At 41.0% G+C, this 27,329-nt stretch overlaps 1 protein-coding gene across 1 annotated transcript in view; it reads left to right on the top strand.

Annotated features, from left to right (window-relative positions):
* Positions 1 to 27,329, top strand: part of PHF21B (PHD finger protein 21B) — a 67,054-nt gene that overhangs the window by 24,160 nt on the left and 15,565 nt on the right. Inside the window, 4 exon segments of the mRNA XM_040596947.1 lie at positions 1,906 to 1,998; positions 15,606 to 15,956; positions 17,686 to 17,808; positions 23,038 to 23,089. Of these exon segments, the coding sequence (XP_040452881.1) occupies positions 1,906 to 1,998; positions 15,606 to 15,956; positions 17,686 to 17,808; positions 23,038 to 23,089 (619 nt within the window).

Below are 27,329 nucleotides of genomic sequence, written 5' to 3' on the forward strand. Positions count from 1 at the left end.
GCAGTGTTCCTCAGGGCTCAGTTCTAGGGCCAGTGCTGTTCAACACATTTGTCAACGGTCTGGATGCAGGAGTTGAATGCACCATCAGCAAGTTTGCTGATGATACCAAACTGGGAGCTGCTGTTGACTCTCCTTGGGGACAGGAGGTCTTGCAGAGGGTTCTAGACAGTTTGGAGCACTAGGCTATGGTTAGTGGAATGAAATTTAACAAGTCAAAATGCCGGATTCTGCACCTAGGACAGAGTAATGCTGGGCACAGATGTAAGCTGGGAGAGGAGTAGCTGGAGAGCAGCCCTGCAGAAAGGGACCTGGGGACCTGGGGGTGCTGGTTGACACAGGCTCAACGTGAGTGAGCCAGCAGTGTGCCCTGGCAGCCAAGAGGGCAAACCACATCCGGGGGGCATCACACCAGCATAACCAGCTGGTCAAAAAAGGTGATTATCCTGCTGTGTTCAGCAAGGCCTCGCCTTGAGTACTGTGTGTAGTTCTGGGCCTCATGGTTTAAGAAGGATGTGAAGGTCCTTGAATGCGTCCAGAGGGCAACACAGCTGGTGAAAGGGCTGGAAGGAATGTCCTATGAGGAGCAGCTAAGGACTTTGGGCTTGTCTAGTTTGGAGAAAGGAAGGCTGAAGGAGTGACCTCATTGTCCTCTACAGCTTCCTGAGGAGGCAGGGTGGAGAGGGAGGTGCTGGTCTCTTCTCCCTGGTATGCAGTGATAGGATGCATGGGAATGGTTTAAAGCTGCACCAGGGGGTGTTTAGAGTGGACATTAGGAAGCATTTCTGTGCTGAGATGGTGGTCAAACACTGCAACAGCCTTCCTAGAGAGGTGGTCGATGCCCCAGGCCTGTCAGTATTTAAGAGGCATTGGGACAATGCCCTTAACAACATGCCTTAACTTTTGGTCAGCCTGAAGTCGTCAGGCAGTTGAACCAGATGATAATTTTCGGTCCCTTCCAACTGGAATAGTCTTGTCCTGTCCTATCCTCTCCTGTCCTATCCTCTCCTGTCCTGTCCTGTCTTATCCTATCCTATCCTATCCTATCCTATCCTATCCTATCCTATCCTATCCTATCCTATCCTATCCTATCCTATCCTATCCTATCCTATCCTATCCTATCCTATCCTATCCTATCCTATCCTATCCTATCCTATCCTATCCTATCCTATCCTATCCTATCCTATCCTATCCTATCCTATCCTATCCTATCCTATCCTATCCTATCCTATCCTATCCTATCCTATCCTAATCTTAAATAAACTCTGAATAATTTTTTTACAGAACTAAGAGAAGGGTGAGTAGAGAAAATAAATGTGGATAGTAATAGCTGCTGTGTTGGCTCAAATGAATGTTATCTTAGCTGAATGTCATGTTACAGTGTGCTGTAGTAGATTTATAGGTACCTTTCAGTTTTAATAATTCAGTATTTACTGTTTGCTAAGACACAGTGAACTTCTCTTGTGACCCTGGCTACCATGAAATGCATTATCTCACCAATGCACGTTTTGAAGTTTCACTGTGGTGTGATTCACCTTTATTCAGATCTCTTTTGAAGCTAGTGCCTAGACAGCCTTCAGCCATGGTAGCACACTTGTATTTTCTTTGTGTACCAAGAAAACAATGGGATTCAAAACAATGAGATGTATCTGCCACACTCAGAATTACCAAATGCTCTAAGGAGACAATAGGCTTTAGTTATCTGTAGAGAAAGTTAGAGAGAAGGAAGAGTTTCTGACTCTGCAGGCAGAAGAGAGCAGGCTTAAAATGGACTGATATGCTGTACCCTTCTGTCATAAGTTGGGAAGACACAAAGATCTGGAAGGGGAACCGCTAAGTCGGGCACATTGTATCTGGGGAAGCTGTGCAAGTGTTTTAAGCTGTGTTCAACTGTTTTTCTTTCAACAGACTTTGGGAACTATCACTGCAGTGCCCATTAAGGTTCCTCAGGTCAGCTCCTTGCAGAGGTTGGCAGGACAAGGACCAGCAGTGCTACCTCAGGTACAAAATACAGTTCCAAAGGGAGATATGTGTAATTTTATATGTATGCTACTCTGTTCCTGTCTGGTGCCCAGGCCTGGGTAGGTCAGCACATTCATTTTGCTGAATAAAGACTCACCTTCAGTGAACTCAACAGCAGAGTTGTGATTTTCTCCAATTTGTGGAGGGAAAAAAAAATATCCATTTTCTTCTGGGATCATACTGTTAGCACAATGAAAAGCTGCAAAAAATCTTGTAGATTCATTGTGGAAGAACAAAGTGCATACAGTGAAAGGTAAGCTTTAGTTTTGTAAGATGAATCACAAATCACAGAAGTGAAGATCTGCAATTCTGTAATTAAAAAAAGTAGTGGAAGCATTAACCTTTCTGTTCAAGATTTAGCCTCACACGTTCTTTTACTAACTTGCTTCTGTTATCCCTGTCTATCCCAGTATAAAGTTTTGGCTCAACTAACCCAGATGCCAGGCTGTGGCCAGACTGGCTGGGTAGGAGTGAAAGGAGAGTTACAATCAGATTTTTGAAATCTTTTCAGTGTTTTCTTTTCTGAATATCCATCACCATTTCCCTAACCATACACTTTATTCCCCATTTCAGCCCTCTTTCAAAAATTTTGCATGTTATTTTCAACAAGTGTTTTGCTGCAGTTCTATGGTTTGCTTTTTGGGTTCATGATTATGAATAATAAATATATTTCCCTCTATGTGGCCCTTAAAGGCCTGTTTCTCATATGTGAATACTTTTCTAGCATTGAAATCAATGTTGGGTTTTCCTATTTTTCCTTTCTCCCTCCCCCATAATATTTTCTTAGTGGCAGAATCTAGCAGAAGATCTGTGAGCTAACTTTGCCTGGAGGAAAGAGTATTTCCAAGATAAAGTTCTTAAATTCTCTCTTTAAATTACATTTTGTGGAAGGCAAAGTTGTGAACATAAAGGAAGGTTATAGTTTCCTTATCAAGTTCAAGGCTTTGCTTTTCAGTTGTTCTTACAGCATAATAACACATTGATTTCTGCCATTTTGGGGTGTCAAAGATGAGCAGATTGCTCCTGAAAATAGATGAGGTTCCAAGAGCAGATGAAAAACCTGTAACAGGGGCTTAACTTATCATTAAGGTTATGTTTCAGCAATGATGATGGCATTGCAAATGCTGCACTTAGAGAAGCATCAATGTTCTGTACTTTTGTTAAGTAGAAAAAATTTCATTCAGTGTTAGATTCAATTCTGAAGAATTGGAAGAAGGAGGAAGCTGATTTCCTCAACTTTTTGAAAAGAACACATATCCTTTCTGTCTTGCTGTTTAGCTCATGGCAATATTTTTGTTTGTATTTCACTTCGTTTCACTCCTTTCCTAGCACAGTCTTCAATTTCAGACCTGTTTATGCAATCATACTTAACACTAGTGAAACACCAACCTTTCCTCAGCAGTCCTAAGCCATAGTTCACTGAATTTTCTATTTTCTATACATAACGTGGGAAATAACCACATAGCTGTCTCATTTCTGTCAAAACTAAAAATTAAGTAGGCAGCTGTGTGTAGTACCACATTATCAGAGGTACACCGTATGTTCTGAGTTTTTTCTGCCTTTTTCACAGGCCAATACCTCCTTCTTCAGCAACTGCCTGCCCCATTTACAGACTGTGGCCTCCTTTGCAGTTCACCGTGGTCTGTATGTTCCTCTCCCACTCAAAGCTTACAGAGAAGTTAAAAATTTCCATATTGTTTCCTAGTGGGGAATTCCCTCTACCCCTCAAAGCTCTCTGCTTGATGTCTTGAGGTAGATGAAGTTTTCATCCACAAGTGGAAAGTTTGGCTTCTACCTAACTACTCAAGTGCCTTCAAAATACATTTAATATAGCCATGAATCAAAATAATGTAAAGCTGTCATTCACCAGATACAGCTGGATACAGGTGATCTGGGAGGCCACTGTAAGTGAGCTGTGTCACTGTGTCACTGTGAAAGTTCTCCCTTGTAATAACTGCAGGCGAATGTGTAGTCGTCTCTGGCAAATCTTGAGGGTCAATAGGAATCTGTGGCCCAGGAGAACTGGAAACTTCAGATGGAAATATAGAAATGCCAGGAAACGAGGCCATGTAATACCATGAAGGTATTATGGTAAAGAGCGTCTCTTCCCTCTTTTCCTCATAGCTCTGAGAAAACAAGTACCAAATTAAAAATTATTTTGGCAATTGAGGGGCGTACAGTATCTTCTAGTAGGAGCTGGAAAATGTGCAGAATTAAATCCTATCACAGTCCATGTAGTCTCAGCTATCATGCTTCAGACTTGGTTACGGAGCAGGCTGGCTACTGATCTCCTGTTGTCCCTCCTGGGTGACAAGCATGGCTTCTGTACCTTGCTCTGAGTTAGTGGCACAACCCTACCGTTCTAGGACTGACTTTCTGAGAGGCAGCTTTGTTACCATCTCCCAAGCATACTAACGCAAAGGGTCCAACTGAGTTTGGTACCTGCTAAAAACATTTACTTTGGGTGCCCTTGTAGCAGCAAATTAAAGGGACAGCTTTTTTAAAACAAAACAATATTCATCACCCCTCTACCAAGAAGTCCACAGTATTTCACACAAAGAACTAAAGCAGTACAATGTCAGTGGTCATGCATGTTAGCTCTAGCTGCATCTGTTCTGCAAGGTATTGCAGCTTCCTTGACCTCCATCGCTACGAAGTCTTAGCTTTAGCAGTGGATTGTGTAGAGCCGTAGTAGCACTGAAACCATAGCAGCAAAGGCTCGGATAAGCCCACCTGTGTGCCTGCCTATTTGCTCAAGCAGCTAAGTCTAGGTGTAGTTTGTGCAAGGGCAGTGGCAGGCACAGTGACCATCACCTAAACTGCCTTGATCTTGTCTGTATGGGCTGCCTCTCTTGTTTATGGCTGGGTGGAAGGCCTGGGTAGATCCTTTTTGGGATCCCTGCTGTGTTACAAGGCTACTTGTCTCTGAGTCGCTCTCTGGAAGTAGCTTCACTCTTAGACAGACGGATGGCACTTCTGTTTCAGATGCATGTAGACAAATGGGGTTAATCCAGGTCAGCATCCACATTCTTGACAGCACACCGATTGCTACCTGACATTTCTCCTTTTGGCCAGTCTCATGACTTTTTTGAGATTTCAGACTCCCTTTAGATTTGGATGTAGGCATGAAAGGCATAAACATTACCAGGCTGGCTGGAAAGAAACAGGGGACTCCTCCATTTAAGGGCCCCTCAACACATCTAAAGGAGATTTGTATTTTTGATGCCTTCACCTTCCTCATCTAGACAGCCTCTTTTTTGATTTACCTCTGTGCAGTCAAGCAGGAAAATACCACACAAGTAAACCAGGGCACTCTAACGATACTTACGTAAAATATACATGCAGCTTTCTCATTTTCCACATTTGTACAGATACTTGTCATTTGTTTTGTTCATTTGAATGGGTTTATGATATGACCCCCTGGGAGCTCTTCCATATGGGGAATGAAGTTTCAAAATCTGCACATTCACAAATGGCAGCAAAATCCCATCACTTAGTGCAGAACTGCTATTAAATGGTGAGCAAACAAACATTAATTACAAGTACATTGCACAATACAAACAATATTTCTTTAGGCATTCATTATTTGCCAAAACAAGCCTTTTTGGCAGACCTTTTATCTTTTCTTTTTTTAAAAAAAATAATTGTATTTTTTCAGAAGATGAAATTATTTTTGCTTTCATCAAATACATATTTCTGCTATGAGCTGTGATGTTTGCAAAGTTAATTCCAGGTAGTCTTTTTCTTCTTATTTTGGCCTTTGAAGTTTCTAGCTGGGTGAGATGTTGAAACTGCAGACTCTCCACTGCAGTCTGAGAAGCAGATCCTGGAGGTCCTCTGCTCAAACACACAGGTGATGCACCCTCTTGCTCTTGAGCTGTTCCTCTACTTTGTGGCACCCATCAACTGTAAGGAGGGGGTGACTTCTGTCAGGTTGGGGTTATGCAGTGCAGACAGTCTGTCTATTTTGAACTGGTTTATATAAAAATTAAGTTGCACTGTGGAAATAAGAAAATCTTATTTTCTGTTCTTTGAATGGAAGACATTAAATGAAACGGTGAAGGTATTAGAATAAACCTCCCATTTTGTTGTCAGTAATTTGGTCTCAATCCAATTCTTGTTCAAATTAATGGAGAGACTGTGATGATTTGAATAGCAGTTAAATCAGATTATAATGCTATTTCCCTGACCTGTTTTCCAGTCCTGGCTGAAGGCAGGTCTCGGGATGGCTTTGCTCATGACACTGCTGATCAGAGTAGAGCAGAGTCACGTAGCAGATGCCTACAGTGGCGCTGCCATGCAGGGTAGTGGTGAAAAGAAACAGGTACGCACAACTGCTTTAGATGAAACGTGGTTGGTTTTCAGTCAACTCCAGCCAGCTCTGCTGTCAAGTACTGCTTATTTTTTATCTTCCGTAGTGATTTTAATATGCATAATTCAGTGGGGTCTGAATTCTGTCAGTGGGCTGCAGGCTGCTCTGGGTCAAGGGGCTGTTTTATTACCGTGTCTTTATTCATCATTGGGTACTGTGTGAGCCCAGCCAGAGACTGTGGTCTCCAGATGTTCCCAAAACTTAAACACATGTTCTCATTTTAAAAATTTCTTGTCATAGTTCTTATGAGCACAGTTCCACTGACAGCTGCTGATTCTCTTCACGTGTGTACAAAACCAACCACTACTCCTGCCTCCCCCGGTGATAGGGCTTCTGGAGGATTTCTTGAAAGGTGAACAGCTCCTATAGACAGAAACCAGGTTGTGTGATGCCAGCATGTACTGTAGAAGAAACTGCACAGATTGGTCTGTGGCAAAGCCTGTATCAGTTTGCTCATGCAACTCTAAAAAAGAACTCTAAAAAACCCCAAAACCCACATAATTTTTCATTATTTGTAAGAGTAGTGTGCTAAGACTGTGCATAGCCATTAGGAAGTGGAAAAATATAGCTAAATGCAAGTCAGCCTTTTGTGAAAATAGAAAAGCCAGCAGATATACATGTTGTATAAAAACTTACACTGAACTGTGCAATGAAGAGACAGGAGCACTTTATTGTTTATTTGGGTAAGGGATAATTGAATTGGGTAAAGTTGTTATTACAATATCAGAGGAGAAAAGGACTATAATCCCCTAAGGGATGTCATGCACCTTTCTGGTATATAACCCTCAGCGCTTCCAGAGGGATGTGTTGGAATGCTAGTGAAGAAGAGAGATAATCTAATTCAAGGTAACTTAATCAGCATGGTATATAACCAAGCTAAAGGTTTTGCAACAGTATTTAATATTCATTGACTGTATGTGTGCGGAAAACAGAAACAAAATTGCTTTTTCAAAAGAAAGGTTTGCAGAGGCCTGGCTGAAAACATAGCCCTTAATAAATATAGTTGTTAATCTGTTTTATTCTATATTGACTTTTATATGGTGCTTGTCACTGTATTTGAAGCACCTTCCGGTAATGTGTTAAGCACAAAGATTAACATCTGTGGTAAGCTATTTCTTCTCTCATCCTTTCCCTTTGGGAAGAAGTGCATGCAGCTGAGGGTTCTGGTTAGGGTTCCTTTTTATCAGTTTGCTTATTTTTAATAAGCAGGCTACTATTTATTGCATGCCACGATATATTTCTGTCAGAGGAGTATAATACAGAAAAAGTTTATTGTAGAAAGCGATGAGGTTTGTCCCCTTAATTTGTGGAGTAGTTTGAGATGCTTTCCTATATGAGCATCAGCCTTGCTGTAGGGACTCCCCATGACTACTGTTGTCTTTTATACTAAATCTTTACAGGGAGAGCACTGAAGATTGGGATGAAAACACAGTACTTTATTGAAAAGTCTGTGGGAACCTCAGTTATGCATTAGTGGATAGGTTTGATAGGTAACCTGTGCAGCTGAGAGAGGCATGGGCTTGCTGGAGCATCTGCAGTGCTCCATGGTATGCGTTTTACACTGCTGTAATGCAGCCAAGATGGACAAAGATGTATCTAAGGTGGTGCAATAAGAACTGTTCCTTGTGGACGGTGGTGTGCCAGAGGTTGGCAGTGATGAGAAATCCAGTCTTCTGCAGTACGGGCAAAGATGAACACGTACGGTGTATCAAGGGGGACTACACCCAGACACAAATTTTCCACAGTACCTCTCTGTTACCTCTGACTTGCTGAGTTCCAGGATCAGTTGTCTGCTCTTAACGAGAGAACTGATCCAGTGTGGTGGGGAAGGAGAAGCAGAACTGGCTGTTCCTGACGCTTCAGACCTTCCAATCCAACCAACGTTGTGAACATTTAGAACAGGACCTCCATGGAAGTCAGATCTCCATGACAGTCTGCACATAGGAGCTTAAGGTATCTATGCAACCCCCAGGAAAGATTCAAGCCATTTTAACACCTGACATGGTAACTTTTTCCCAGGTGAAACCTCTCATGGCCCTCCATGTCAAATGCTATTTTGCAGTATCAGGAAGATGAGAAGAGGCGGCCCCTCTCTCCACTGGCGCCGTTTGCATCCCTGTGAATGATGTGGCTTCAGGTCCATGTCTGGCTTGAATTTGGACTGTGCTGTGCCTCTGAGCCTCCGTGCCAGTTGCACAAGCTTGCGGTGGGCCTCTGGCCAAATGATGTGTGGATAGGAAGGTTTTCTTTCTCTGCAGTACCTCATCAGAGGCTTGGAGGAACTCACTGCACTGCTTCCCATCCCTAAACCTCATCATTTTCATCTCCTGATGTGGGAGCTTTTTGTGTGCTTCCATCTTGCTCAGGCTGTCAGCAGACAGAACTATTATTTTATCTTCCAGAATTTTTTATTATGGTTAGTAAATGACTTGAGGCTAGTCAAATCATTATAATGTGCCGTGATTGTTGTCTAGAAGCAGGAAAGTCTCTTAAAGTGAAGGACAGCACAAAACAGTGACATCCATGGTCTTTGAAGTAACACCAGCGTTTCAGTCCGGTGAATGCCTGGCTGCGTGGATTAGTCCAGCGCTCGCTTATGAAAGTATACAAATAGGAGGAAAGCAAACAGATGTTCACTCCTTTATGCCTAAAGGCTTCATGGACACTTTATATTTAAATTGAAGTAAGTTAATCATAGATGAGTACCTGAGAGAGAAGCAAGCTAACTCATAATACTGAAAAGAGTAGAAATGGAAGTAAGATATTGACTGGTGTCTATAATCACAGTCTATCTTTTATATTTCTATTGTAATCCTAAACAATAAGGATTAAATTCTTTCCTCAGAGGCACATAGATAACTGCATAGTCAAGGACAGCATCATTGTGCAGAAGGAAAAAAAGGAGAAAACCTTGTCAACTTCAACCCCCACTTGTTATTTTTTTGAATAATATTGATTTTAATTTGCTGGTTTAATGGTAGTTTTCCCCTTTGCAAATGGAAAGAAGCCACTTAACGAATCAACTCAACAGCAGCAATGCCAAACCAGAAAATACAGGCAGTATAGCTGAGGAGAAAATGCAGGTTTCATTAGCAAAAGTCAGTCAAGTTCCTGTGAAAATACAGTTTTGTGTTCAAAACACTGATAACATTTTTAATAAAGAACTCCCACCTGACTGCCTTATGCCAACATCCACAAGAAGGAGAGCTGGCGGATTCCCACACAAAAATCCCTCAGCAAACCTTCCGTTTCTGTAGTATCAAGCAAAGCTGAAGAAGGAAAACTAAATGAAATAGAGCTGTCATCTTAAAAATTGCACAGGGGTTATATTGTCTGTGTGTCACCTTTACACTAAAGCTGGCTATCCATGACTAACAAATTGAGTACCGAAGCACATTAGGTGTACAATCCAGTGGAAAATGTCTGATGTGCTGCACGTAATTTGAATGTCTGTGAAAATACCGCAGGGTGATTCTTGGGTTACATGGCATGTAAAATGAGAGACTATGGTTTGTTTTGAGGTGCTAGATGCAGTTATGGCCTTACTGAAGTCTATTCAAATTTGCTCTGGGTTTCAGTCGGATTAAAATTTCTTCCGGGGTCCTCATTGTCCAGAGCAGCAGGATTGGAAACGTGGGCTGGAGAAATTGGTTGGGCTTTGTCCTGCATTTCATAGCATTCTTCTGTGGCTTGCCAGGCTGATATTCCAGGTAGATCCTAAGGAGAGGCTCGTGTTGTATGCGAACGCAGGACTCACTGGAGCGAGTCATCTTGCCTGGGGTTTCCTCGTGATACACACTGAAGCGTAACTTTGTTTTTGCGCAGCCCCGTCGAGGGGAAGTAAGAAAAGTGTGTGGATCCACAGTCACGTGTGATTTGTAATCTTCCCCCTGTGGCAAGAAAATAAACTGTGTTTATTTTGACTGTGGTCTCAGACCAGGCTGAAGATAATAGGTGCTTATCAGGAAAGGAATCAAAAATCAGCCGAGCTGGAAACACTTGTATTCAGGTCAGTTGCGTGAGCTGGATTTTTGGGTGTGTCATCGCCGTAAAGTTATGCAGAGCCTTTTCTTTTGCATAATTTTTATTGATTTAAAAAGGAAGAGGGAGAGAGTCGGTCCTCAGCTGGCATAAATAGACACAGCTTTACTGAAGTCAGTGTGCATCTGTTCATGCTGGTGAAGGATATAATTACCCCATATTGCACTCATTTTATCAGCCATTGCTAATGTTTTCTGTGTGATCCTCTAAAGCTTTTCAAGAATGAAAGCTCTGTCTGCTGCTCCCAGCACTTTGCCTCTGTGACATATGAATTGTGCCAAATCCATTTTGAGTTTTTGTTTTTAAGCTCTGAGTACAAGGGTGAAGTGAAAATAAAGTGTGAATAATGGTCTTTCTCTCAAAGGCAATGTGATATTGCGTTGAGCTGAAAAATTTACTCTCATACAGATCGGCCCTGCCAGTACGAAGGACTGATTGATGCTGAGCACGATCCAGCTGATATCTGATGTAGGGGAGGGGGAGGGCTCCTCAGCGTTGCTGACAAAGCTGTAACAGGATCCAGGGACTGGAAGCTGAAGTTAGGCAAATTCAGCCTTTCAATAAAATGCCAGTCATGAGCATCATAAAATATTATAACAGTTTATTGGGGCTCGTGATGAATTCATCGTTAAGAAGTCCTGAGTATTTTCTTTTAAAATCAGTCTTCAGTTGCTGGGAGAAATTCTGTGGCCAGTGTGTGAGCGGGAGGATCACAGTGATCCCTTTTGGTTTTGTAATTGAAGTGCACTTGTTAACTCTCCTTCTTCACTAGGCCATAAGGAGAACACATTTACCAGAATTGCCCTTAACAATTCTCATAGTACCTGCCGATCTGCACAGAGATAACTGTTCTAATTAAATCCTGTCCTCTAGGACTGCATAGGATTGCCCACAGAGATGGGAGGAATTGTCTGCTTTCCTTCCTTTCTCCTCCTTTTCCTTCCTACTTGTTCAGGTTGGATCTTGAGGGCTTATTTTGTAAAAGTTTTTCTTTTTTACGTTCTTTACTACAGCGTGGGAGTGGCTCACCTGATGGGATGTAGCTCAGGAAATAGATTGCCCATGATCACAGATGCCTTTGTCGATGGTGACACACATCAGGCTCTCCCACCTCTGCCACTTAGCAGTTTCTTTGCCTCTACGGTATTCAACAATTAGTGCTCTTGAGAGCTGGAATGATGTTTCAGTGTAATGGAAGCCTTTAGGCTTCATATAGGGACATCTGGATGGAGCTTAATGATATGGGATATACAAGGAGTCATATTAGTCACAGGAGCTGATTCCCTTCTGATCTGAAACTCTTTAAAATACATGAAATTAGAGGTTGCTGAACAAAAGAGCACTCTGCATCTCACAGGATTGGGGTCGGTGTTATTTCCCTGTCTGAAAAGCAGACAGCCCCCACGTAGTGAATTCTCAGGTTTGGGAATACCTTCTTGAACACTGTGCTCACCTGCAGGCTATTTGGAAGTACCAGGGGTGTCTGAATATTGCTGCCTAAAATCAAATGGTTTTGTTATTGTGGGTATTGAGGAAACTCAGGAACAACACGGGTTTGTGAAGTCATTATATTCAAGAAGCAGCTCTCTCTTCTCCTGCATTTAGAGCCCTGGTAGTATCACATTCTGTTTTGACAGCTGTCAGGAGTAAAATGAAAGATATTTGGGGAGAGAAGGGCTGAGCTACAGGAGAATTGTTATTTGCAGCGCTCGCCAACAGTTGCAGTTTTCACTTGGTAACATGCATACTGTCTGTTATTCTTTCTCTTTTCTTCCTTGCTAAACTTTTGTGCCTTTTATTTCTGTGGCTCTTGTAATGGGGACCAGTGCCATCCAACCTGTGCTACTTTCAGTAGAACATGTCTTTTTGATACCTTGCATGTGAAATGCAGTCTGTGCCCTGCCCTAGTTTTTCTCCATTTCCTCTTCCGTGACTATCAACTTCCAAACTTCTGCTAGTGCCACTGTCCTCCTTTCATCTCCCAAATCTGAGCTGCAGTTTTGCCGTGAGGAGAAGGAATTTACGTTAGCTCTTGCCTTCATTTTTTTTTCTTCCCAGCTGACACCATTATTCTCACAGATTACTGTAGCACTTCAGTTTTTAACGTGAAACTCTGCCAAAGGTCTTTCACTTGGCTGTTTATTAAGTGCTTACTTTCGGTGTTTGTACTCAAGGAGGGAAGGTTCATCGGTGTTAGAGCACAAGGGGCTTCCACGCCTGCTCTCTGCTTTGGATTCATGCCTGCAAGCTGTAGAAATAAACATTATTTTAACTTTAACTTATTTTTAGCTTTAAATCAGGAGTACCTGAAACTTTTTCTGTAGTCAACCCTTTTTATTATTCTGGAATTGCAAATAAACAGGCCCTCAGAGCGTTGGCTGAACTTGCCAGGGGGGTTGCAGAGGCTGAAGGCTCTGAGGACAGCTATACCTCCCTTGTATCACACGGTGGCAGAAAACGCCCGGCTTATGTTCTGCTGTGCTGTACCGGTTTGGTAGGGCATATCAGATAGTTCAGTATGCAACGCTTGGGGAGAATATGTTACTTTGGAAAATTAAGTCTGTTTAATTGTCTGTGCAGGAAGAGCTTATTTTATAGCAAAGTAATATGCATTCACCCCCAACTTGCAGAATGTGTATTAAGGGCTACATCTGACAGTCAATATATATATGTAGCAGGGTAGAAAAGATAATTATATAGCTGGAATATATATAGGCATTTAGTTTAATTAGGCTTTTGATTAAATATAGAAGTGCAATTAAGAGTGACAGATACAGTAGATCCTGGTAGACTACATGACAGGTTTTGGCTAGAAAAACTTCTGAGCTGATTTTTTTGTCAGACTTGATTTTTTCTAAAGATCGCAGTGACTGTTCTATTGATTCTTTGATCTGAACTGCTCCTTCCTCTCTCTCTCTCTCTCTTTCTCTGTATATGTGTGCTTATCTGTGTTTGCAGTACTTCTGTTGGTAACAGCTGTTATATCAATTTAAAAGAAAATTATTTGGTTTTAAGGAAAGATGGTAAAATTTAGATCTTAGCCAAACAGCTAAGATTTAAATTTAGACTTTTTAGCCATGGTAATACGTTTTAACTGTATTTTGCCAAGCTTCTCAGACTTTCTTTTCTAAATATGATACTATTTCTGTGCACGTGTCTCTGAGCACATGAGCATGAGCAATTTGTTAAAGTCTGACATATGAGAGACTTATGTAAGGTATAACATAAGAGGGAAAGGGTATTACTATGAAAATGTAAAAGTAGATATTACAAGATCTGCTTGTATAACTGACTTTGATACAAGAGTTAGTTGAACAAGTTGCTTGAAGTATCATGTGTTCTATGGCTCTGAGCTGTTGTTTAATTTAGAAGCCTTAGTTTTGCAGAATGCCTGGGCCAAGGCAGGTTTAAAGCAATCCTCTGTGCAGTACTTTTGAAAATAAGACCACTAGCTAATTACGGATATGAATGAAGCTAATTATAGACCCCTCTCTTAAACACCTTGGCCAGGGTATTTGTTTGGTATCTTAACTAAATGAATCAATAATCACATAAAGTGATTGGATAGAGGAGAAAGAGCAAAAACCCCATCAGTTACTGTCAGCATATCTTGAATACAGTTAGTCACGGTTTAGCATAGTTTCACATCGTTTCCCAGTGGGTCTGTGGGGCCTTCCAGTATTACCCCAAAGTTGTGAGCCGAAGACAGTGGCTCTCTGGCTTTGTCACAAGTCTGCTGCAGGACCTCAGGCAAATCCTTCTCTTTGCTCTTGTCTCTCTTTCTTCCTTCACCTTCCCTCTGCCTCGGTTGCTGACAGTTAGACACTCCTGAGCAGGACTGTGCCTCTAATACACATTTGCACTGCTTGTAGGTGTTAGGATTCTTTCAGCAGTTGGGGTCTGAGTTACCAAAACACGAAGAACTCACGATATGTGTTTCGCTGTGCTTAATATTCCCTGCGGGGACAAACGGGTACAGCTCCTCCTTGATACGGTACAGGATGATGGCCAACCTTGGAGATGATTTTCTGCACATCAGTAAATCCCCGCATTTTCATTAAATTGCTTAGGCTGAAGATTGAAGTCAGCATCATTGGAAGGGCTCCTGTAGACTACAGTGCGGTGACACAGGCAGCTGCGTCCCATGTCTGTCTGTTACAACTTGTCATTTTGTTTCACAGTATGGAAGGTGTGAGAAGTGACAGGACTAAATAAGCACAGAGGGAAACGACTGTTTTATCTGGCCGTGTTAACGAATAAGCTGGAAGTGAAGTTAACTTCAGGAGAGGCAGTTTAAATTATTTATTTTCAGTCCTGGAACTGTACTTAACATGTTTTTAAGGCAGAGCCGTGTTGACAGGGTGACGTTAATTACCCTACTGGAAACCCATTGCATTAGCTGAAAACAATAGTGCACAGCTATCATTCATGGCTCTGGGTAAAGCCACAGCCTTTGGAAATCTTGGCAAACAGTTTCCCCCCTCCATCCGTGGAAGTTCCTTCTGCATCCACCCACGGCTATAGACTGATTCTTTACTTACAGCAACGAAATGTGAAGTTCGCTGGCTGTGGGTTTCTTTTCTTCCCCTCTCCTGTTTTTTGTTTGCTGAGCTGAGTGAGTCCATGATTGATCTCCTCTCCATTAGACATGGCACATCTTAAAAATGTGAGGATCTTCATTCACTGATCCACCAGTATATATGCCTATGCTTACTGTTCCTGTAAATGCGTTCCCACAATTCCCTTAACGGTTCGGTTCCCACTCCTTAATTCATAGCAAGAGTGTTGTGTCCTTCTGAATGGGAAATTATTGTGTCTGGGGTTTCTGTTCTTTGCTATGGCTTTGGCTTAAACATCCCTGCTGAGAAATGGATGTGACTTGAGTAGCTTTTGTATGGATGTGTGCTTATAAAAGAGGGGAATTGACTTTTTCCTCTCTTCTTGTTCAGCAATGAGTTAAGTACTCCAAAATGACCCAGCTGAGGAGCGCTGGGAATATATCTACAAGTAAATGTATGGCTGGTTACTTTGGGTTGCTATATTATGTTTGCCTAGATGCTTCTCTTCCATGGTTAATACAATTAAGAGATTGTACCGGAGGAGTGCATGTACGCAGTGTTTGTTCACGGTGGTGTAAGGCTGTGCCTAATAACGTCTAACTCTCTGTTTGTAGGTTAGGCCAAAGACCCTGATTCCAGACAGCCTCCCTATCTCCCCGTGCAGAGATCAACCTTCCAAGCAGCCTCCTACCTTCCAGAAGGCAACTGTAGTCAGCATCAAAAACCCCAGCCCTGCCCTCCCAACCGCCAACAACACCGTCAGCCATGTACAGACGCCCAACAGCCAGTCACAAAGTGTCACCGAACCTACAGCTATTTCATCACCTCTGAGCAGTGCAGGTGTGGCGTACGCCATCATTTCCACCTCCCCCAACAATGCAACTCCTATCAGCACCAGCGCGACTGTCTCTGTGGTCAACGATAGCATCAAAGTGCAACCACTCCTCATTAGTGCCGACAGCAAGGTAGGTTCTGGTTTTCATGCCATTTCTGGTTCTTTTGGTTATCAAACACAGGGATTACATTGCAGGTGCAAGCAGAATATTCCCCTGGGAGTGCACAGCCCTGTGCAGAGTGGTGTCAGTCATTCTTTTTGGTGAAAGTAATGGCAAAATTCTTAAGGGGACACATGGATGCTATTAGACATCTATCTGTGTACAAGCATACATTTAGTGGAAACAAAATGCATCATTATGTAGCTTGACATTAATGGGACCATATGATCTTCCATTATGTTAAACCAATCCTCACAAATAATATCCCTGACTTCTGTGCAGGCTCAAATTTCCTACGGACTTCCTCTTCAATTACATTGGTACTAGTCATATTGACTGACCCTGGGGGAGTGTATCAAATAACCAGGCACTCTCTTCTACACTGCCAGGGGAAGACCTGGAAATGAAATGAGAGAGCTCAGGGTTTCAGAACAGATCAGCAGATGAATCGGTAGGAAAAAATCAAGTTATGAATTGCTTGTTTCCTCTTTGTACTGCTTTTCAGCTTTTAAATCAAGAACTTCATCACTCTTACACCAGAAACAGATCCAATAAAGGCTACCAACGTACCCAGCAGACATTCGCTGTAATTTGCTACTGGGATCCTGCTGCTTTGGGTCTTGTTGGCAGCACAGGTTCTCATAGAGTTCTAAAAATAATACAGGATGTAGGATGGCTTTTGAGGTAAATAAAAGCAGGCATCTCTTCCCACTTCTCTGGCATAATTCGGCTTTCTCTTACTTAAACTGGCTGCCAGTTAAGAAAACTGTTGCTTTTATGCTCTCCTAGAGTGACTGAGTTGAGATAAAGTATCTAACAATTAAATAACATTGAAAGTTAGCAATGAAATAGATGGAAAAGGCCTGGAGTTCAAATCAAATAACCTTCATCAAGTTGAGTCCTCCATAGTCCTTCATGAAGCTTTGATTATGGGTGTAGTCACATGTGTAGTTCTGTGGTCCTTCATTCCTTTTAATTTGATAGCTTCTGAGATAATGTTATCTGCACTGTGTAAATCTTCATATAGTAATTAAAATACGAGCAGCTGGATATACTAACATATATGCATGTATAAGAGATCTGTGTATTAATTCCTATAGATTCTAGACCAGAATTAGTGTCATTTTAAAACAGATGTAGTTTGTTTATGCAAAACTAGACATCCACTGCTCATAACACATAAATGCTGAGGACAGAACTCTGATCGCAGTTACATGAGCAGTACTAAGGAGTATGTTCCTTCGCATCCATGTGTACTTACTCTGAAATAACACAGGGATGACTGAGATCACACTGTTGTTTTGAATGTGTAGTAATCCCATCTACTCTACCTGTATGAAAAATAAAAACAAAGGAAACGCCTTAAAATCACTGACAACCTGAGCGTTAAAGCTAGGGTGCTGAATCAGCTTCAGGAGTCCTCAAAATAGAAAGTGTCCTAATTTTCAGAGGCGCTGATCAAGTGTCTCCCTTAGGCTGCAGTAGGTTTATAATGTACCAATAAAAATTATTTTTTAGAAACTTAAGTGTGGATTTAAAAGCCTGTCCTCAGTACCCCAGACTTTATATTTTTTACTTTTACGTTTGTTTTCTGTAGGGGTATCGAGTAACCCTTCGAAGAAGAATCAAATGTTTCAGGCAGAAAAGTCCAGTTCCATATACTGAATTTTCTTTCTGTTATTTGTACATTGTCTTTTAGGTTATCATTATTCAGCCTCAAGTCCAAACCCAGACAGAAAGTAAAGTGGAGACAAAGAAACCTCCTGAAGAGTCAGCTCAGGGACCCCCTGCTACCAAAAAGAAAAAGGAGGAAAATCCAGAGGTGATCCATTTTATTTTTCTTTTCTTTTCTTTTTTTTTTTTTTTAAATAAGTGAGCTACAGTATGGTTAAGTTATGGGGGCCAATACTGAACGTTTTTCTGTGCATACTGCATTTTTGCTCTTAGTTCTGCCAGCTGTTCATCTCTCTACCCAATCACTGTAATCAGGGTGATGTCCCTGCCAGTGAGGTGCCCTGGGAAATATGGTTTGCATCACTCAAACCTTCCAGTGTCACAAAATGTAATTGTAGGTCTCATAAAAATCTAGGCCCCTTGCATGGGTATAGCTGTATTTCTTGTGAAAGGTGTGTACAAGCATAAGATGTTTTCTTTTATGTTATCAAGTATGTAACATTTGGTTTACAGGCTGGGTATGAGGTTGAATTAACATTTCTTTTGTAAGATGAGCTTTTACATCGTCTTTGCAATGAGTCTTGTAAATTTTAGATTGTATTTAACAGTACACTTTCTTGCATTTGCTGTGTACTTGTCTTCCCACTTGTATACAGATTCTTTCTAGTCTGAAATACATCAAAATCCTTCAGACTGAGTAAGAGAGTTGAAAACAGGTTATAAGATGAAATCTCTTTCATGAACTGTATTTGTGGTATAAACCAAAAATATAAGTCCGAAGTCCTTGTAGAAATGGGGTCTCTCTTTAACAGGCATTTTGGGTTTTGAATAGATGTATTCACATTAGATTGTGTGTACTTTTGAGGCAATTTGAGAAGTTATACAAACTGAATCTACTTCTATTATGGAAATGCTCAGCTCATGTGAAATCTTAACCTTACTAGTCTAATAAATGTCTAGCATGAAAACATCCTTGGAGCTGTAGGTTTAAGAGGATTATTACGATATAAATTTATAATGTTACTTGAGGCATGTGGGTGGTCATTTATTTTACCATTTTAAGAGGTTTGTATAGTTAAAACAGTGTTAAGGATAAATAGTGGCTTTTAGCCTAGAATATCACAGCTCTATGCGGAAGCTGTGCAGAACTATGCCTAGGAAACCTCCCGAGTTTAAAATCTGATCCTGATATGAATCTTCATTGCAACTGAATGATGGGACTGTAGGGTCCTGCTTTGTTTAAGGAGGTATTTCCCAAAGGTTATTTGTTGTGTAGCACCTTATGGGCAGAAAGGCCAGTAGATCCTGCTTAAAAACAGAATGCTAGAAAAAAGCATCCCTTTTTCTTTGCTTGTAACTTATCCCCACAGGAAGAATATTGAGCAAAAATCTTCTAGAGAGATGCGGGAAGAGACCATGGGACTGGGCACACTTTTTGGTATAGCATTCATAAATTTAAGGAGCTTTTCATTAAATTGCTAACTAGAATATCCTGACTACATTTTTGTAACCAAGAACATCGTTACTACTGTGTAAACGTGAGGTCTCAGCAAGCATAATTTTCTGGGTAGGAAGCTGAAGTTATGCCCCTAAGTGTGATGGTTCTTTTCTTTTAATAGATTTGCTTCATGGCCGTAAATAGGTAGGTCTAGAGTTAATTTCTTTTGTTCTTTGGAAGTAAACTTTAGTTGATTAACATGTATTTATGCAATTAGTGTAATTAGAACTAACAGCATAATTAGTGTAAATACATGTAATGACATAAATAGAACATGTAATTACAAAATGAGATGGTTTTGTAAAAATCTTTGTTTTGCATCATGAAAAGACATACTGCACATTTCTAAAAGCACTCATCGCTTTTAAACAGTTGATCAAATTTAAGGCAGAGAGTAGCAAAGATACCATGATATGTTAAAAAAGAAAATAAGCGCTCTAGGCACTTCACACCTTTGTCTTCAAAGCACAAAACTGAGGCAGGAGCTCCTATATGGCTCTACATAAATGTTAGCCATGACAGACTGGGCTTTAACAAATTAAATTGAAAATTTAAAACAAATAAACCAGAATTCACCAGACTTACCAGTAGCCAGGAATCCCATATGTAGTTACTGAGCGTACCTGAACGAACAGAAAAGACTGAGGGTAATAACTGTCTTTTGTTCCTGTCTTGGTCATTCTGCTGAGAAGCCGTGAACCTGGACACAGCCCCCGCAATACGTACGCCTGTTGCAGAAACCAAAGATTTCTCCTTTCCCAAGGACGTCATCATTAGGCTAAAGCAAACCTCCTTGCGTCTGCAGTGTTGCAGCCAGGAAGCCTGGATGGCCAGCTGTGGAGTGGCTTCCCCAGAGGCAGAATGGAGGGTCTTGACCACCCAGGGTGTCCCAGGTCCAGTGGTCAGAGCCCTCTCCTAGGGTATGAGCTGTAAGGCTTCAGCCCCCCAGGGCTGAGGAGGGTCTGGAGGAGCGGGCTGCTGGCTCCCTGCCCTCAGCGGGGCTCTGCTGGGGATGGGGTCCCACAACTGCCCGCCTGGTGGTCCACCTTCTCCTGGCAGAATGGCTGCTGCAAAGAAATGAAGGAATTATACAAGGGAGCTGCTCCTCCAGGGAGCAAATGCCTGGGGTGTGTGTGGTTTTTTTTCTTAAAAGGACCCGAGTTCAGCACAGAAAGAAACAGAATTCTTTCAGAAAATTTTCAGGTTTTAAAATTTTTATGTTAGCTAAATGCTTATATTTCTAGCAACATTTTCCGGGACACTAGCAGTTTTTTATTTAAAAGAAAAATTACTGCCATATGTGCTGGCTATTTAGTTAACAGTGTTTTCAATACCACCTAAGAAGGACAAGAGAGACACGTTGCAATTGTGAACTAAATGCTAGTGTTAGGCTTGAACTGAAAATCTGGAGGAGCTGAAGCCTTGGTTTTGTGGATTCCTGGCACAGAAGAGAAACAATACGCTCTGTGGTGCTTGAAAGGAGAGCATTGCCACGGAAGTCGTATTTTGAGTTGAATCCAATGAGCTACATAAGTGTGAAATAGCAGAAACCCATAAAAACAAATATGCTGTTAATATAATGCGCTTGTTAAAAAGAATACGGCTTCTACTGGGATTTTTTTAAAAGGAACCATCTTTCAAATATCTATAAAAACTAACCCTTCCTGTGTTTAACAGTGAGATAATTATCAAGTCCATTTATGACGGCTCTTCATATGTTAAGCAAGTATGCTGTCATTACATTTAATTAGATATGTATTCAAATAATTTTAGCATGAAGAAAGAAAATTGTTTAGCAAGCATTCCAGTACTCAAAAAATTTTATTTTAGATGTCAGCAAATGTATGCTCCCCCCACAGTTTAATCTTCGGATAATACAGGCATTCTGTGCTCCATTGGGAAAATACAATTGCACGTTAACTGTTCCAACTTTCTGATTCTATACCTAAATGTTGTTATTACTTCTGCTCAGAGCGCTGAGATGTATCCTGCCGCAAAGTTATTTTTTGGTGGGGGTGAGATGAAGCTTGTAATTCTATTCGGTTGACTAATTTTCTTCTCAGATCTGCACAGTGGATCTCGGATCAAATATTCATCTTTTCCCTTCAGGTGTGGAGCCCCCACTGTGTCTAGCTGGTGTTTTAGACATGTAAGGAGCGAACATTATTGAAATCAAGGTCTGACATGCAAATGAATACACGTGCTTGTCATTACCACAGTTATGGAAGGCAGAAATATAGCATAAATAGATCTCAGTTGTCAGTGATGAGATTCTACATCACCATTTTTTAATCTATGGGGAGAGTTACACACTAGGAGACTGTGGAAAGAAGACATTCATCTTATGAGGTTGTTAGTTCACCTGATGGACAAAGATATTTTCACGTATACAAGAGGGGTGTAGATGTCCACTCCTGACCCTCAGATTTTGAAGAACCCACCCCATAGCTAGATCTTTTCATCTACGAAATGAGGATGTGCTCGCTTTCACAATTTCTCTGGGTGAAAGTCAGAATTGCAAAGGAAATGGTAGTTCTGGTGACTTACTAGTTGATTTTATCCTGAACTGAAATGAAAAGTTGAATCATCAGGCTTTTCACAAAACAAGAAGGTTAAACTAATTTTAACTTGGAAGTGTTTAAATGTGTTCTCCTGGCACTTCTTTGGTGGAAACAGAATGTGTTGACCTTCTACCACTTCAACATTGTATTTCAGTTTGACCTAAATCTGCACATTTTGTTTTGAGTATGATAATTGTTTCCTATGGTCTTTAGATGCTTTGTCAGGGTTGGATTTGGGGCTTTGCTTGTTTGCATTTCCTAATAGCTTGGGTTTCATAATTAGATTGTCTCTCCTGTGGAATTGCACCTCATGAAAATGCTGCTTGGTTAACATGATCCAGCAAGATTGTTGAGTACAGCAGAAAGAGGAAGAGATCCCTAAGATCCCACAGTGCCACAGATGTGACTGAAAACCAAGGAGTTCAGTTCAGTTTGGGCTTGGAACAGCATAGCAGAACTTCAGTTTTCCATCAAAAAGATGGAATAAAATCTTCAGCAGAATTCTTTCTGCAAGGAGAAATTTCCCAATGAAAAATCACTGACAGAAAGTTCAGAATCTGCTTTAGTACTTGCCCTGTTACTGCATTGGCATGTTTTAAAGATCTGTTAGTATGAAGGTGTGTTTTGTGCATATATACTGTACAAGAATTCTGAAAAATATTTTAGATTAGATTCCTCACTGCAAAATGAGGTCACCAGTGTCAGTGGGAGACGTTTGTTCACTCCCCATTGATGGAAAGTTTTGGATCAGTGTACCTCTTCATAATTCATACACATGCTATTCTTTTCATAACTTGGGAAGAGAAATCCCTGAAAGTTTTTTTTTGGGAGAGGGGACTTTCAATATGCTTCAGATGTCTTGTGTAGTGTTTTAATGTTCATTGGAAGTGTATCATATCTTGTTCTACTTCACACAGCTTGCTTACATCCAATAAAAGCAGTGCCATATCCAGATAGTAACAATAATACACAATTACTTCTCTAAAGAGTGGAGTAGCAAAGCAGCTAGCAATATGAAATTGAATTGATTAACTGAATTTTGATCATGCTTTGTATAAAATCAGTAGTCATACAGATTGGCTTCGTAAGTCTCTGAACTGCAACAGTTCATCTAGTTACACAAGTACGACATGACTGACCAGGCATATCTGAAGCAAATCTTCAATTAAAGCTCTTAAAATTACTGTGCATTCAAATAAGATAGATTTCTAAAAGACCTTTACTGTGTTTATTACATCAATGCTGGATTGATTTATTTACTTACTTCTGCCATGACTGTTGTAGTAGAAAATCTAACCCTTGTTTATTTTTCCCTTAGAAAATTGCCTTCATGGTAGCATTAGGACTGGTTACAACAGAACATTTGGAAGGTAAGATGGCAGATACTGTTTTACAGTTCAGTTTTTGAGTGGAATCTTTTCTCTGATCTGGTTGAAGTATCAGCAAGGTTCAAAGACGTTTACCCAGATCTCTTTCTCTCTTCTCTTTCTGTATGTGAGATGGACTTACATTTTTTGAGTTAATTGTCTGTCGTCTCTAGAGTTCCACAGAATAATGTGTAAAATAGTGGTGAAAAGTTGGCATTTGTTTTGCAAGACTTTAAACAAGTTGGAAAACTACCTCTCTCAAAGACTTCCTTCTCTCCATTTCCCTCCATTTAACCAAAAAATAAATAAACATTCAGTCTCATCCTGCTTTCGTGTGAGAGCTGCTAGCATGCCTTCCTAAGCTTCCAAATATGAGTTCAAACAGATATTGCACATAAACCAAATACAGCGTCGCACAGTGTGCAGTTTACATTTCCAGCCTTCCAGAAATACCTTGCAGGAGTTAGCAGATTTGTACCTTTCTTTGCTGCAGCTTTGTCTTTCTGAAAATGTAGATGAGAGGGGGAAAAAGGGTTTACTCAGCACATTTTCCAGTGGTTTGAGATCAGTTGGGGGTTTCTGGGCAGAATGGGTTAGTTCCCATGGACAGAGAAGATAAAGCTGGTTTTAAGTAAAAGTCTACAGCTTGGTGTGTTTTAGTTCCATACTCGGCTCATCCAAGTTGGGGTGGTTCCACTGGTATAAGGAGAAAAAGTTGGTATCTTTGTCAGCTGGCAATGATTCTCAACCACAAAAAACATTATCAGTTGACATTTACCACCCATCCCATGGGCTGTTGTTAGCAAAATACCTAGGAATTTCCAGTGCACTGCGTTTAAGTTTTATGTGCTTTAGAGTTCGGCACATGCTTAGATACCTTGCTGACTCAAGAGGGATCTACCGCTTTACACCTTGATTTCTTTTTACTGAGATTCTGTTCCTTGGTTTTAAAAGAAGTTATGAATTAGGGAGAGAACTAACTGTACCTAACTGTAAGGTCTGCTCAATACATGCAGCAGGTTTTCTCTGGGTCTTGTTGCCTTTTTTCAGTGTTTTTCCTCCTTAAATCTGCATTTTAGAAAACCATGTAATGTCCCAGTGACTGAGAATTTGAAAGCTGTTTAAAGAAACTTTAAGCCATCGGCCTTTTTAATCCCTTAATGGTAATGGATTGAAATGGAAATTAAAAAGCTTCAGCAATTTTGGGAGGAGATTTACAATCCAAAAAGTGCAAATGATGACTGGTTCTTGTTTTCTTTGTCTCAAGAAAATAGGACAACACTTGAAATTATGCTGAAGTGAAAATTATGCTTACAACAGAGAGAACTTAATTTTAAATAATTCTTTACCCTTTGATTTTATTGGAACTAATAAATTGTTTGTGAGGAATTAATGCTTATGTTCAAAATGCCAAGTACTGCTCTGCTCTGTTTGTTCTACAGTAAGTGCGGAGACGCACATTTTGAACCTAACTGCTACGATGCTAATCCTGCAGAATCAATTCTTTCAGACAAATTCACTTTTTATATTCCTACTAGCATTAAATAAATGGCTCCCACCAAGAGCTATTTACCATGGAAAGGGTATTTCTTCATGAGTATTGGTGATTACAACTGTCAAAAATACCCTTATAGCTTTCACATGCTAAAGGTTATTATTTTAGTGCTATGTCATATTTACGGTTATCAGCCATTGCTATTTATCAGGAAGCAGTGGTCATTACACAGTTCAGTTTATTTTAGTACTTCTAATGCATTTCTCAGTTTCACGTTTTTTGGAATTAAACTGTATCAAGATTGGGTCATTAAAAGCTTATTCACTCAGTATCATTAATTCACAGTGTTACTGCTTTTCTTCATTTTATTCATTAATTTTGTGGTGAAGGGCTATGATCCACTTCTATATGGATTTCTCTATCAGCCTAGAAGTCTTTCCACCTGATGTCCAGAGGAGCATCTTTCCCCTGTAGTGGGAAAAGAGCTCTGTTCTGCAGAGTCCAAGTATTAGGCATCTTTTGAGGCTTTTACCAGTAAATGAACACAGCTGCTTCCACTGACTGACTTTCTGCAAGGTATGGCTTTCCCAGAAAATAAATTGTCATTACGGGCCTCGTAGAATGACCATACAGAGCATTTATTGATGAAGGCAGGAACTCATTGAAGCTTTGCCTCCAACATAAAGCTATCTTCAAATTTATTCATCTCTGTCAAACATACAGTTTAGAGGTGTTTTTTTTTTCTGTTTATATCTTTTAAATTAACAAAATAAGAAGTAAGATAGCCCAATTCTGTGATGCAGTGCATGGCTGTAACATATTAAATCTCTTTCTCTAGGCTATTAGAACACCTACCATTGTGTTAAAAACAAACAAACAAACAAACAAAACCTAGACAGAAAGCAAAACTAAAATAATTCTTTTGTTCAGGTCATTCTCAAAATGAAAATGCACATCTTGTTTTACTGTATCAAATAAAAGCACTGAAATATTTCTACCTAGGTTACTGGAATGTTTCAATCAGTTAAAACAAATTTATTTTTGCTTTATTAAGCCTTATTTTGAAGTGGTTGCAATAAATTTTGTGCAAAATAATTGCAGGAGTAACAACTGACAAAAAGATAGTATACCACTTTATCCTTTGTTCTACCTTGATGTGATTATTGACAGATACACTCTTAGATGTACATACTCCTTATATCACAAGCATGGATATTTTTTGTTCTCAGGTTCCATAAATAAAGTGCTGACATTGTACTCTCCCTCCCTGCTGGCTGCATAGGGTGGAGTACATCTAGAGCTGTTTCAGTTCATTACTTTCTCTCTCTCTCTTTATTTCCATCTATTCCCACAACTATTACCTTCCCCCCCCCCGCCCCTCAGCCAGCTTCTATCTCTGTACCATAGCAATGCCTCTTCCAAAGCTGCATTCCAGGTGTCTACCACGTGTGATTCAGACTCCATCAAATATTTCTGTTGCCTTGGTGAGAGCATGTTCCAAAGAAAATCTCCCTTAAACCTGGCACCCAAAAGGGCAGAGAGATACAGGTCCATCAGAGTCCTCTTGTGAAGACACTCGCCCCAGTTATGGACGCGGAAAGCTCTCCAGTGTTGAATTCTTTGTTTCTCTTTCTGAACCAGTGAAAAGTCACCATCTTGTATACATCCCTGCGACCGCTTCTGAAAGACAAACCCCGGGCTGCCCTCACTCCAGTTTTTTCCCTATTCTGCCACAAGGGTGCTGAGATGCTGCAAGCCCCAGATCCACCTCGCGTGGGTTACTGAGCCTGGCTGCAAGAACTAGGGCTCTAGCTCACGCTGTTGACACCAAAGTAAAGAGTCAGTGAAGGGCCACATCCTCCACTTCTTTGTCAGCATCAAGGCACACGGTTCCTCTGTTGTGACACCTCTCTCACCTTTGGTCTTGAGAGCATTCCTCTTGCAAGAACTGATGCTGACATCAGGCACAACCGTCTCTCTTCTGGCAGCTCTGTGGCAGGCTGCTGGATCTGTATCTAGCACTTACCCTGTTGCTCAGGCCCGGTTCCCTTTAGAAGGATGCCAAACACTCTGGAAGCTTCAGGATGGAGATTTCAGCACAGCCAGACAAACGTTTCGTGGGAATCACTTTCACAGTGGGACAGAACTGTTACCCACTCAACGTCCTCTGGTTTGGAGTCTGTGTAGGACCAAGGATGTTAATCAGATGCTGGCAGCGGTTGCAGTCACGCTGTCTATTGCACGTCTCAGTGCAGCCTCGGATCACACGTTTCTCGGTAGTGAGATTCTGTATAGCTCCCCGAGTCACATGGCACCATATGTCTAACTCATGTCAGACTGTGAATACAGACCCACCAGACTCTTTGAAGTGCCCTAGGAGGAGACACCTTCTGAGTGTGAGAGGTGACATGTTCCTGTGCCAGTGGGAAAACCCAGCCAGAATATCCAAGTAGTTGCTCTTCTGCGTCTCACGTCTATCCAGTTTCCTTCTGATACATCCATCACTCCAAGAGTGGTGGCTTAGCCAATAGTCTTTTGTGAATAAAAAGTTTCAAATCAATTTCTTGGAACTCAAGCCAGTACAAAATCCATGCAAAGTGTTGGCCGTGTGTCTAGGGACACCGTGTCCAAGACACTGACAATACCAGTACCATTTACTGAAGGAACGCTTAAAGTGTTATGTGGCCCCTTTTACCCTGTGGGGAAGTGATCAACATTCGGAAAAGGTGCCTAGAAACCAGAACTATG

Source organism: Falco naumanni, chromosome 5 (genome assembly GCF_017639655.2).
Source record: "Falco naumanni isolate bFalNau1 chromosome 5, bFalNau1.pat, whole genome shotgun sequence".
Classification (NCBI taxonomy): domain Eukaryota; kingdom Metazoa; phylum Chordata; class Aves; order Falconiformes; family Falconidae; genus Falco; species Falco naumanni.